We start from the raw sequence: 14,033 nt of genomic DNA, 5'->3' as shown, positions 1-14,033 counted from the left end.
AAGAGAGGCAAAATTAAGAGTCAGAAAGTGTGGACATTTGTATGTGCATGATCTGAACCAGGGCTTAGCACAGTGATGTAGGATCTCAACTGTTTATACATCAGTCCTTGAATCCCACATCAATGGTTGGTTTCACACACACACACAAATGTGTATTCATACCTGAGGGAAAGAAAAGTTAGGTGAAAAAACAGTGACATGCAAAAGAGTTTGGAATAAACAAAAGAAAATCTTGCATTAAATTTTAATTTCTAAGACAAATGAGTATATGTTCAGTCAATCCCTTGATTCTTATGCATGTTTCCAATAAGCTCAATTCACCAACTCAGAAAATAACCCACTCAGAAAAGCAAAGGACAAGAGTCAGTAGCTGAATAATGCAAAGAATGATATTCAAAATGGTAAATAAACTGAGAAACCTTATGGCCAAATCCAAAGAAGGATTTATGTGCTGAAGACTTAAGGAGAGCTAAGATACTTAAATTCAAAACCATAACTCCAAAATAGTGAGTCTTATCTGCCACTGAGTTAATAAAAAAGGAACTTCAGATATGGAATTTAATTTTTTTAAGTGACTATATAGCTGCTTTCCTGTGACTTAACATTATAAACTACATGCAAACAACATAGATACAGAACAAAAATTCAATTAAAATCCTTGTGATCCAGTCTTACCTTCCTGATACCTTCAGAAGGGTTCGATACACAATTATCTGCCCCGTTGTTTTTACTGATAGTCTTCCACAGTTCAGCAAATGTGTTATCCTGCTCCAACGGGTTGGTCCCTTTCGCTTTAAAGTATTCATACACTGCTGAATCCCTGACTGTACCATAAGATATATCCATTTGTTTGGACAGATCCTGAAATGTTCTGAAATTCAAGTGATATTGAGATATTAGTATTGCACAGTACATTACCAAGATTTCATTCATTAAATGGTTCTTTTCTATCTATGTCAGAAATCACTTACCTTCACCAAATAATATTTGCAGGATCTTACTCCTCATCATAAAAGAAAATCAAGGAATAAATTGATTGCATTGAGATCATATGAACTTAACTATACTCAAGCTCTTTTTCGCTCCAGTAAAGAATACTTTTGGATATCATTCCTGTAACATATTATGATGCCAAGTTTGCCCCAAAACATCATGCAACAAAGACCAAGCACAAGAAAAACTCAGTTTATAAATGTGAACTTACAGCCTCATCAGCGTCTCCAGAAACACCTTGCAGAATTCAGTGGTATTAGTTTGCAGTTATACCAATGCTCCCCATGTCTCCAAATCAATAAGAATGTTTTAAACAAGTAAATAAAAGTCTTGCTTCCAATTTCCACCAAGTCTCTCTCGCTCTCTCTCTTTTCACGGCCTCTGGTAGAACAGGCATTTTTCATTCACACACAGGCAGAACTTTCATTTACTCATCATACCACTCTGGAAGTGTAAATGGGCCTCAACAGGAGTGGCTGTGAATGCACCATTTATTTTCAAATTGTACAGAATGTAATTCACTCCTCTTTTACAGCCCCTCCTGCACAGAAATGTGTAAATCACTGCCTGCATCAATGAAAACCAGGCCAAGTTTCTAAACACCTAGGTGTCATCACTGCCATAAGAAAATTTTACCATTCAACCATTGACCACCGTATGTGGCAGCAGGGACCAAACTGGTCATAAATAGTGGTTTATTTTATATTCTCTGAATATATAACTTCCCATAATAACAAAGACATGCTTCTGATAGGACCAACTGAAAAAAGCGGTTTGAATCTGGTCAAACTAAACCAACTCTCCCTGCCTCCCCCACTCCTACCCACTTTTTTCCCCAAAAACAACCTTTCAGAAAAAAAGAAACAATAATTATCCTCAAATCATCTGAAAGGCCTACACACATCACCTCCCACCTACCTCCAGCTCCTGGAGCCACAAAAGCAAAACATTTGGTCTTGCAGCTCTCACAAAAAAATTCTTCACAATGTTCCTGAAGAGTCTTCCCTTGGCCCATGAGCTGAAATTGTTTTCCACAGCTAAAGACTTGTCATAGACAACATTTTTCTACCATACTCTTCCCTGTTTCACTGGTGGGTGCCACTGCTTACACCTCACATCCCTGTAAGATTCCCGGCAGCAGTTTTAAAGCAAAGCACTCTGAGCATATACACAATGCTATATAAAAATATATAGAAAACTCTTCCATCTTCTCTATCATGTCACCTCCAGGCCTCACAAGATTGGCCCCGAGGCAGCCCGTTTGCCAGGACACACCATGTGGTAATCCTGCCCACTCTGTCCCTAGGGCTGTAGCTCAGCAGGGAAGCCTCTTCCATGCCTGCCAAAACTCTTAAAACTCACAAGCTGCTTCAGACAGTTTAAGTGGTTTAAGTTCTTAAATTGTGTTAAGGACTTTTTATCATTTTAAGCTGTTAAGCAGCTTGAAGCAAGACTGTGTGAATGATTTTTCTCTATATACATTGCACACTTGTGGATCCAGACTAAGTCTGGGAGTTTCATCAAACTCCAAACCTCCCATTATTTCTCTAGCTCTATATAGGGCACTTTGGTAAAATACAAAATGAACACCCTGAAGGTTGCTAGAAATTCCAAATTCTAAAGAAAAAGTAAAGAACTCATGTCATTTCTCCCCCTGCCCTGCTTTGTTTAATAATCCCCAAAGTTGTGTTCCCCTAAATGCTTCCTGTACATTTCATTGAACAGAACTATTTTTCCTCCAGTCCTGATCTCGATGATTACATGCTACATTTGGTTCTGACTTTCTTTTTTGAAACAGCATTCACCATATCTCACAGAATTGTTTATATCCTGGAGATGGATTATCTGGCTCTTAAAAGACACATTTCTATCTTTTCTATGTACAAATGACAAAGAATGGTACTCATACACACAGGAGGGTTTCTGTGGCAACCCTATTTACACTAGGATTTGGTGTGTTTATACTGTATGTTTGGTATAAGCACAGAAGTAGAAGCGTGTTTCACTAATGCTCTTTAACATAGCTTTCAGGTGGCATCTTTACAAATGCCTACTGCTCTTGCTGCCATTCCATCTGAAAGGTGAAACACAAGAGTTTGGTAATTAAAATCAAAGTAATTAAACCTGCAAATTTAATACAGCCAGTATTTTCTGGACCAATTCTATTGCCTCTGCTGCTGTGGAAGCTTCTTGTTAGAAATATGCTTTTTTGTTTTAGCTAAATTGCACTTTATTGGCAATCATTAATTTTGCTTTAGCTAAATTACATTTTATTGACAATCAGTACTGTACAAAAGCACAGTGCATGTTGCTTTCCAAGGGCACAGAGAGCAAATTCAGGGTTTGAATCAAGTGTTTTGCAATAAACAGATAATCAGTACTGGTGGCAGGGAGGGAAGCACAGCTTTTGCCTGGGTGTGGTGAATAAGGCAACTGCTGCCTCTTCAGCTGGCAGAATTCTTTGGGAGAGATAAGGTGTAGTATTGTGTGTCCTAAGGATTACACGTGCTTTTCTTGCAGTGCCCTGTTTGATAAATCACAGGAACAGCTACTGCCACAGGAAATTATCTATGCACCACCTTTGGAAATATCCACTGAGAAAGGAGATGGTTGTCAAAGGATTCAGTGAGTGGCACAGTAGGTAACCAATTTTGTGAGCAGTCCCTGTAGCATAAATTTGGAAAGATGGTGTTGGAGGGAGAAGATAAACTTACGGCTTTACCAAATGGACTGCTTAATCAAACACTCATCTCAGAAATTATCCTGACAAGGAGTGGCCTAGATCACAGTTCTTACTTTGTATATATATATATATATATATATATATATATATATATATATATATATATATAAAATGTCTGTATGGTATTTCTGCACTGAAAGGTAAGGCAATGCTCAGTATCTCCATGGACAGAGAGGTGGTCAAAAGATCTGGGCATGGCAGATACAGTCATATATATAAAAGATACTGAATGGAGATTAGTACCTCCAGGGTTCTAGTGGGTAAATTAAGGTAGTCACATGTGCAGTTTTAAAACATTGTTCTTTGATGTCCTTCAGATCTGCCATTGCTAAACATAATCATTCATTGCTGCATTTTGCCTGCTGGCTGTATCTTGCAATTTTGTCATTCTTTAAAGGCAGCTGCTCTCATCATTCTTAAGCTTTCTTTTTGTAAGCTATTATCCACACCTGCTTTCTTTAACCATTGAAATTCTTGTCTCACATTCCTATGCTAAATATTTAATGCATTTAATACATAAAGTTATTTGTAATAAAAATGTGTAGCATAACAAGATGCCCCATTAACCTTATATTCTCAGTTATTTGATCTCACAACTCATTAAGGGCTCCCCATAAGTGTGATTAAAGATAAAGCTAGTAAAGCAGAAACAGCCAATGTTCTTCAATTACAGTTGTAGGAGCTGAACTTCAATATGTAGATAAATACATCCACTCTGTGACTGCTATAATAGACAAGTACATGTAAACTAATCAATTTAAGTAAATGTGTCTGTGGCCAATCTAAACAAAAATGCTTGCTTTTGAAACTGTATTACCAGCCAAAATATTTAATGCATTTAGTTATGTCTGCTAGATAAATGCAACAATTGATACATAATTTTCAGTGGAGTTGCAATTATTTCATGTAGCATCACCTGAAAATTGGACTCTCTGCTTGCTTTATTCTTTAGAAACATAAGGACATAGCCCATATACTGCAGAATAAGCAGTCAGACAGTAACTGTACCAGCATTTATAATTAGACCATTAGAAATAGTTGCCAGAATAACAATATTAGTTAAGCTACACTTTTTGAAAATGCTTTCTTACTAGTGAAAGACTCATGTAACTGTAGATATATAAACTAAAAATATACTGCCAGTATAGGTTTATTTTACTTTGGAACTGCTATAAAGCCAAGACTTTCTGAGAAATAATATGAATTAAAAAACCCCAAACAAATAGAGTCCTGTTATTTCTAAAATAATAATTAAAAAAATACAGGGAGGATTTTTCTGATTTTTTTTTTTTTCATAGCAAGATTTTTGGTTAATTAAAAGATGATCTTTTAAACAAAATGAGAATTAAAACAGGCTGAAAATGCTGGCTGGTGGATTTTTTCCTCATCCTTATTGTTCATTATTTAAAAAAATGTGTAGCAAACTTCACGTCTGGACTACTGTGTGTAATGTTCAGTCTGGAGAAGAGAAGGCTTCGAGGTGACCTAATTGTGGCCTTCCAGTATCTGAAGGGGGCCTACAAGAAGGCTGAGGAGGGACTTCTCAGGATATCAGGTAGTGATAGGTCTAGGGGGAATGGAATGAAGCTGGAGGTGGGGAGATTCAGGCTGGAGGTGAGGAGGAAATTCTTCACCATGAGAGTGGTGGAGCCCTGGAATGGGTTGTCCAGGGAGGTGGTTGAGGCCCTGTCCCTGGTGGTGTTTAAGACCAGGCTGGATGAGGCTCTGGCCAGCCTGATCTAGTGTGGGGTGTCCCTGCCCATGGCAGGGGGTTTGGAACTAGATGATCCTTGTGATCCCTTCCAACCCTGATTGATACTATGATACTATGTCTCTTACTGTAAAGAGGCCAATAGTCTTTTCAGCACCATGATCTTTCACACCATAGCAATTAATGTAGGTTTTTATCTTGGCTTTAACATGAGAAAAACCGTAATGGGAAAATCCTGACAACTCTTTGATTTAGAGGTAGTTTCTCCTTATTCTTCACAGGTACCTATGTTCTGACACTGTAAAACTGGAGATTTTTCCAGTCCATTATTACTTACGGAAAACCAATATTTCAGTAATACAGAATTCACAGTATTAGTTCTAAATCATGCAAGATGTTTCATGCTTAGCTCCTGCTTTTTAATCTGTGTGGATACCATTAGGAATAATAAAGCTTAAGGTCAGATATGCAAGTAGTGATCAGTGCTCTACCCTTGTTCTTACACATTGTGAGTACACTTCAGAGTAACCTCTCCCTTCGCAGCACTTTATCAAATGATACGATATAAAAAATTCCTTTCAACTAAAATTAATTAAGTGTCCTAATGAATATTAATTCCTAAGTAACATACAGATTGCTTTTTCCATATTTGGCAGAGAAAGCTATGTTCTTCTCTTACCCAAGGAAACCAGCACTTAGAAATTTTTGCTTAATGCAGCATATTTTAAGTGATGGCTGCTCTCAAGATAAAGTGTCTCAGAGATGATAAGACTTTTTAAACTGCTCTGCCTAGATCATAGATTCATGGAATCATTAAGGTTGGAAAAGACTTCTAAGATCATGAAGTCCAACCATCAACCCAACACTACCATGACCACTAAGCTATGTCCTGATGTGCCAAGTTTACACGTTTCTTGAAGACCTCCAGGGATGGTGACTCCACCACTTCCCTGAGCAGCTTGTTCCTATGACCACTCTCACAGCAAGGAAATTTTTCCTAATACACCATGTCTGCAAAGCTGAATCAGTGTTGTGTGTAGTATTGTGCTGGTAGGAATAATTTCCTCATGAGCAAAAGAGCCTTCTGTGCAGAATCTGAGTCCTGACCTGAGTCCTGCTTGCTTCTTATATCCATTTGTGAAGCAGCAAAGGATTTGAGCCTTAGTCTGGTATTCACAGATGAACAATCAGATATCCAGTTTTATGTAAAGTAGAACATGGCTTAAGACATTGGAAACTGAGTTCAAAGTCCATATAAAAATATTCTTTAGACTAGTCTACCCAAACTGAATAGTTTAACTGCTTAAAGACCAAGAAAAAAAAAATATCCAGCTGTTATGGACATAAATTACCACTAGGGGATGATAGTCTCATTGACTTGGAAACCAGAGAGAAGTTTTGCTGTCTTACTGAATCCAAGTTACAAAAGCACAATTCCATTTAAAAAATGGAGGAAAGAACACTAGCCAATGTCCCTAAACATCACCAATACTTAATAAACCTTCAGTCATACTGGAAACAGCAAAGTATTAGCTAAATAATGAGATAACATTAGATTTGACCTCTCCTTAGCATCTGCAGCCTAAAAAGTAAATACCCATCCAATAAAAAACCCACACAAAACAAACCAAAAACAACAACAAAAAAAACCCAAACCAATGAACAGACAAAAAAAACCCCCAAACCCCAAAAAACAACCCCAAAAAAGCAACCAACAACAACAAAACCACAAACACACAAACCAAACCCAACCCAAAACCAAACCAAAGCAAAGCAAAACAAAACATACCCCCCCCCAGCCCAACAACAACAACAACCCACAAAAGTATTGCAACGTATTTCTATACATTTCCAACATTTGTTCCATGCCCTTCCAGGAATGGTACTACTGTGTAGTAAGCTGGATGTAAGATGCATAAACTATTTCCAGTACCCAGCCACAATATGGAAGGGAGTAGAAGACGCCAGTCTGTAAATACCTGGCTCTGAGACTGGTGCTACAGGCAGGGCTTTGGGTTCTTTGATAATGACTGGTTTTGTAGGACACCAGGATAGAAATTAGTACGTGGGAGAGCCTTATCTTACAGGGGGGAAAGGATTCTAGGACAAGAACTAGCAGGGCTCATTTACAGAACTAGAGGTGAAGGGAGATTGGGTAGAATCGGTGTGCTCAGCTCCCTCCCTGCACTGTCTGTACAACAACAAACACAGCATGGGCAATAAATAGGAAGAGTTAGAGATCCTTGTGCAGTCAAGGGGTTACAGAACCATGGTGGGACAGCTCACATGACTGGAATGTGGTCATGGATGGCTATGTACTTTCTAGGAAAGACAGGTCAACAAAGTGAGGTGGTGGAGTTGCTCTCTATGTGAGAGCAACTAGAATATGTTGAGTTCAGCCCAGGGGTGGATAAGGGGCAAGTTGAGAGTTTGTGGGTACATATTAAGGGGCAGGCTGGCATGGGTGACACTGTTGTGGGTGTTTATTACAGACCATCTGATGAGGATGATGAAGTCAATGAGATCTTCTATTGACAGCTGACAGCAGCCTCACAATCGCAGGCCCTGGTTGTCATGGGGGACTTGAACTACTCAGATATTTGCTGGAAGGCCTACACAGCCAGCCACCCACAGTTCAGGAGGTTCATCCAGTGCATTGATGATAATTTCTTGATGCAAATGGTGGAGGAACCAACTAGGAGAGGAGTGTTACTGGACCTGATACTCACCAAGTTTGCTGATGACACCAAGTTGGGTGGAGTGGCTGATACACCTGAAAGTTGTGCTGCCATTCAGCAAGACTTGGGCAGGCCGGAGAGTTGGGCAGGGAGGAATTTGATGAGGTTCAACAAGGGCAAGTGTAGAGTCTTGCACCTGGGAAAGAACAACCCCATGTACCAGTATAGGATGGGGACTGACGTGCTGGAGAGCAATGAAGAGGAAAAGGAGCTGGGGAGTCTTAGTAGATGCAAGGTTGACCATGACCCAGCAATGCGATCATGTGGCCAAGAAGGCCAGTGATATCCTGGGTTGTATTAGAAGGGGTGTGGTCAGTAGGTCGAGAGAGGTTCTCCTCCCTCTCTACTGGTGAGGCCACATCTGGAATATTGCAATCAGTTCTGGGCCCCTCAGTTCAACAAGGACAGGGAACTGCTTGAAAGAGTCCAGTGCAGAGCCACAAAAATTATTAAGGAACATCTTCCTCACAAGGAGAGATTGAGGGAGGTGGGGCTCCTCATTTTGAAGAAGAGGACACTAAGGGGTGACCTCATGTTTATAAATACGTAAAAAGGGTGAGTACCAAGAGGATGGAGCCAGGCTCTTCTTAGCGATGCCCAATGACAAGACAAGGGGCAATGGGTGGAAGTTGAGGCATAGGAAGTTCCATGGACACAGGAGGAAGAATTATTTCACTGTGAGGGTGACAGAGCACTGGAACAGGCTGCCCAGGGGGGTTGTGGAGTCTCCCTCTCTGGAGATATTCAAGACCTGCCTGGATGAGTTCCTGTGTGACCTGGTATAGGAGATCCTGCTCTGGCAGGGGGCTTAGACTGGATGATCTCTCGAGGCCCCTTCCAGCCCCTAACACTCTGTGATTCTGTGGAATCACTGTCCAATTTAAATATTATTCTTAGTGAGTTCAATGAAATTGTTCAAAGTACTGCTAGAATGGCAGTAGCCTTGGAACAGAGGACATTAAAATTAAACAAGTTTATCTCCACGTCTAATAATCTTAGACTTCAGAAAAATTAGATTCTTGGTTTTAATTTGTGCATCTCTTTGACTTACATTGAAATTATGGATAATAAAGCTGAGCTCTTAAATCAATCATCAAATTGCCAGCTTCTCTATAGTGACATGATCAAATTCTGCATTGTTCCATTGCACTGCAAATCAAGTCACTTTAATGATCTTAATTCTGTCTCAATGCAGTGATGTGCAAAGCAGCGATGTGCAAATACACTGAGCAAAATTTTAACTTTACTGATGGAGGTATCCAGCTGATACTAGCAGTAATTCTTGCATGTGTAGTATACTCTATGCAGGATCAAGTCCTTCACCAGTAAATATATCATCTTATAGTTCATATAAAACTCATTTCATTGGCTGTCCATGAAAAATAGCATTTGCTTTAAACAAAAGCCTTAACAGAAAAAGCCTCATGGGAGTTTCTACAAAGGAAGCCATAAGCACCGACAGATTAAACTACACTGAATCAATGCAGTTGCAACCATTCACACCAGGACTAAACATTTCCAACTCACAGAAGGAGACAAACAGTGCAGTTAAGGCTATATATGTGCTTGCCATCAGTGGAGCAGGAACAGCTGCTATATGTGATTTCAAAGAAGCAGGGACTTTCCTCCAGTGGAAAAAATAATCAATTGGCATATGTCACAGAACACGTTGCCATGCCAACTACATACTTTTACTATATTTAAAACAAACAGTGATTGAACTCCTCAGCAGGTAAGGGCACTGCAGCAGATGTTTTCATGACAATAATGGTCAATTGCTGTCAGTGTGGTGACATCTGTGAGCCTTTGTCTGGACTGGGACTCATTGCCCTCTATTAGGTGCAACCAAAATACAATATTCAGTTATGGATTCATTGGGGGAAGAAAGCTAATACCAGTTTATTTCTGCCACAGGAGGAGGGGGTTTGCTACATACCCCCTGTACCACATGTGATAGCAACAGTTCTGTTGTTTCCAGAGTAAGATCAGGACAGTCTCTCTCCTGCTGCCCTAAAGAACTTCCTTTTTTAGGGTACCTAGCACAGCTAACAGGTAGGCCAGTACTGCTGAGAGCACGCTTATGTGTTCTTAGTTAGGAGACAGAAGTATGAACAGTAAGAAAATGGCAAAACAAAATAGCCAAATACTATGCACACAAAGTACTAGAAGCACAGAACTTCTACAGCCTCCACAACGATTTCATTTCTGTGAAAAAACTTCCACTAGCCTCAGTTCCCACATGAAAAGAGAAAGGCAAAAAAACCTAAACTAAAATGTCTCCTAAATTCTCCCCACAGTAACGATGTCACTGCAGATGGGATTTCACTGAGTCTGAATTCCTGCAGAGCTACAGCATGGTTAAGTTTCTAAAGAAAGGAGCAAGCAGTATGTTTATACCCAGTGAAATGCAAAGACCGTTGAGCTATTAATAGCTGGTACACTGTCATGTTTATGATTTTAATAGTAATTAATTGCTAGCTACACACATTGTATTGGCAAAACATTTGTAATCATTGTGCAGTTTCTAAGAGTCTAAGATGAAGCAGAAATAAGCTTGTATTACTTGTCACCTGAGAGCTCTCTTTTACTTTTCTGATCTCTGGACAATCTGGAGCATTTTTGCTAAAGGCAAAGTGTGGGGAATGTAGGACAAATATCCATACAATAAAGCTGTGTTCCATTGCTCACAGAATTACTTAGTATTTTCAAGTGGTTTATATAGGAAACACGCCCATTTAAAAGAAAAAAAGAAACCAAAATCAGAACTTAAAAGTTTTTCTGGCTGTGAGACTCAAATTTGGATCCAAAAATCAAAGTGGATTCTCATCATCATCAGTAAAACAGGTTGTTCTGTAAACAAAATTAGACCTCTGGTTATTCCTATCCATTGCTATTTCTAAATGATGCCCTTAGGACCACCCTGGCAACTCCAATCATCTGCAGTGATCTGTGCAAGTGCTACGCGACTTGTCACTGGATAGTAGAAGTTTATTTTGCCTAGAGCTGCCACTGGCTCTGTTCCAGCACCGCACATCAAGAAATCTGTTAAACAGCTAGAAATAAGCTAAACATCTCTTGATTGCCAGTTTGATGTTTCTAACTATACTTCCAACCCTCCTCTTCTCCAAACCTCCTCCAGGCAATAAGAGCATAAGTCACTTAGATTGCCGATTTAGTTTTGTTTTTTAATTATCTGTAATAAATATTTTCTTTCTGGATGTCCTGTAGTTTCTGCATTATTACCATATGGTAAAGGAACCATGATGGGCCTTACAGTAGAAGTTATGAAAAAAGATGTAAAATTGGATTGAAGTTACAAATTTACAGAATGACTGCAAATGTTTCTAAAAACAACCAGTAGTGCAACAAGTAACTCCATTCATAGTGGCAGCAATGGAGAATTTGCAACTTAAAACTGGATCCACTAATGCCCCATAGCTTATGATGTCTGGATGAAGTTTGTTTCATGGCTGGGCATTTATAATCACATATGAGTTTATCTGATGCTAATTGAGGAACTTAAGTCAGAATGTAGTCTTTCTTTTATATTTACAAAGGACATTTACAGGACCCCTCTTCACCACACCTTTTCCCATATTTCTAACAAAAAGTTTTGGGCCTCTCAATCCAAGAAGGACATTTTGTTCCTGGAGTGTGTCCAGAGAATCGGCAACAAAGCTTATGAAGGGTCTAGAGAACAAGTCTTATAAGGAATGGCTGAGGGAACTGGGATTGTTTAGTTTGGAGAAGTGGAAGCTGAGGGGAGACCTCATTCCTCTCTACAATTACCTGAAAGGAGGTTGTAGTGAGGTGGGGGTCAGTCTCTTCTCTCAAGTATCAAGTGGTAAGATGACAGAAAACGGCCTGAAATTGTGCCAGAGGAGGTTTAGATTGGGTATTAGGACTTTTTTTCTCACAAAAAGAGTGGTCAGGCATTGGAATAGGCTGCCCAGGTAGGTGGTGGAGTCACTGTCCCTGGAGGTGTTCAAGAAATACATGGACACGGGGATTTGGGACATGGCTTAATGGCCACTGTGGTATTAGTTTGATGGTGGGACTCCACGATCTTAGAGGTCTTTTCCAACAAAACCAATTCTATGATTCAATGCAATGAATATCCTTGAGATAATGGCCATTTTGGCCATTTTGGCCACCATTTTTGCAGTTTAACAATGGAAAGGAGTAGACTGTCAGAGTAATCACATTAGGGGTTTGTTGGTTTTTTTTTTAAGATGCATGTCCAGATTTTTAAAAGCTGGGGCTTTAATTTTTAATCTCAGATCCACATTTAAGCTGCTACATGACCAGGCAGATTTTCAGAACTGATCAAGGAAAGATTTGGCATAACAGCACACCTGGAAGATGTCCACAGATTCAGTTAAATGCCTGGAAAGGGATTCAGAGAAGGTATGAGCAGTTGTTGCTCATCATTCAAATCCACAATAATCAGTCCTGCTAAAAAAATACAGGTTTGTCAGGGTCTTTAACCCACACATGTTCCATTCAACAGTAAGGAAGAAAGAAAAATGCAAAGAAGAAATAGGAAAAACATCTCATGCAGCCCAGAAAGCAACTCATATCCTAGGCCGCATCAAGAGGAGTGTGGCCAGCAAAGCAAGAGAGGTGATTCCGCTTCTTTCCTTTGCTCCTGTGAGACCACAGCTTGAATACTGCATCCATTTCTGGTCTCCCCATTATAAGGACACACACCTGCTGGACTGTGTTCAGACAAGGACCAAAATGATGCTCCAAGGGCTGGAACACCTCTGCCATGAAGATAGGGTGACCAAGATGCGATTGTTCAGCCTAGAAAAGAGAAGACTCTGGAGGGACCTTAGAGTTACCTTCCAATACCTGAAGGGATCCTACAGGAAGGTTGGAGAGGGACTTTAAGGAGGAGTGGTTTTAAGCTGAGAGAGAGAACATTTAGACTGGATCTTAGAAAGAAGTTCTTCAGTACAAGGGTGGAGAGACTTTACAATAGGCTGCCAAAGAGACTGTGGATGCCTCCTCCCTGGGGGTGTTCAAGGCCAGGCTGGATGAGGCCTTGAGGAGCTGAGTCTAGTTGAGAGGTGTCCCTGCCCATGGTGGAGAGGTTGCAGTATATGATCACCAAGGTCCCTTGCAGCCTAAGCCATTCTACGATCTAAACAGCTTGTAGCATTTTTAGGGGGCAAAAGTACAAACTCTGGACTGCCTTTGAATATTTTCTTGCTTTACCTTTAAACCCTTTTGCCATTGTAACCTTTCTCTGAATAGCTTGAAGGGTTAAAATGTCAAATAAAGCAAGGTATTCTACTCTTTAAGGTATTAATTAAAATTAAAGCTGCAGCTGGTGTTTAACAGCAACTTAGTCCCAACAGCAGGTTTTAGTCACTTCACCTAAATCAAACATATCATAAAGTTGGCTTGAAAATCATATTGTCTGAATCAAACACATCTGGCAACTGACGCACATTTTTACCTATAATGAAAATTACAAACTACCTCTGTTATTTATGCAGATGCACTTTAAATTGCTTGCTACGCTCTTGTCATCCACCACTCACATTTGGAAGCTGAAAATCCTAATGAAGATTAATGATTGAGATTGAGAGAAATTGCTGTCTGCCTTCTCAACTGGTGTTAAAAGTACTGATCGCACCGCTGTTCTGTTTTGCACTCAGGTGATGAAGAGTAGATTTTTAATTAAAGTGAGTGGGGAATGGATAAGCTTGGCACCTTGGTACTGGCTTATAAAGCCCTTACTCAGGGTAAGTGGTACTTTATATCATGGCTGTTAGGTTGGTATATTATACTGTAAGTATTTATTACATCAAAGTTCATGAAATCCCAGTGTGTGTTAAAG

The 14,033-nt window shown here is 39.7% G+C and overlaps 1 protein-coding gene across 2 annotated transcripts in view; it reads right to left on the bottom strand.

Moving 5' to 3' along the window:
- The window catches only part of GRID1 (glutamate ionotropic receptor delta type subunit 1), a 552,748-nt gene that overhangs the window by 26,686 nt on the left and 512,029 nt on the right, over positions 1 to 14,033 (bottom strand). For both annotated transcript variants that reach the window (XM_054163347.1, XM_009901703.2), the window contains exon 13: positions 676 to 871. In XM_054163347.1, coding sequence (XP_054019322.1) covers positions 676 to 871 — 196 coding nt within the window. The remainder of the gene's footprint in view (positions 1 to 675; positions 872 to 14,033) is intronic.

The sequence above is a fragment of the Dryobates pubescens genome, chromosome 8 (genome assembly GCF_014839835.1).
Source record: "Dryobates pubescens isolate bDryPub1 chromosome 8, bDryPub1.pri, whole genome shotgun sequence".
NCBI lineage: Eukaryota > Metazoa > Chordata > Aves > Piciformes > Picidae > Dryobates > Dryobates pubescens.
This window is presented reverse-complemented; position numbering and strand designations above follow the sequence as displayed.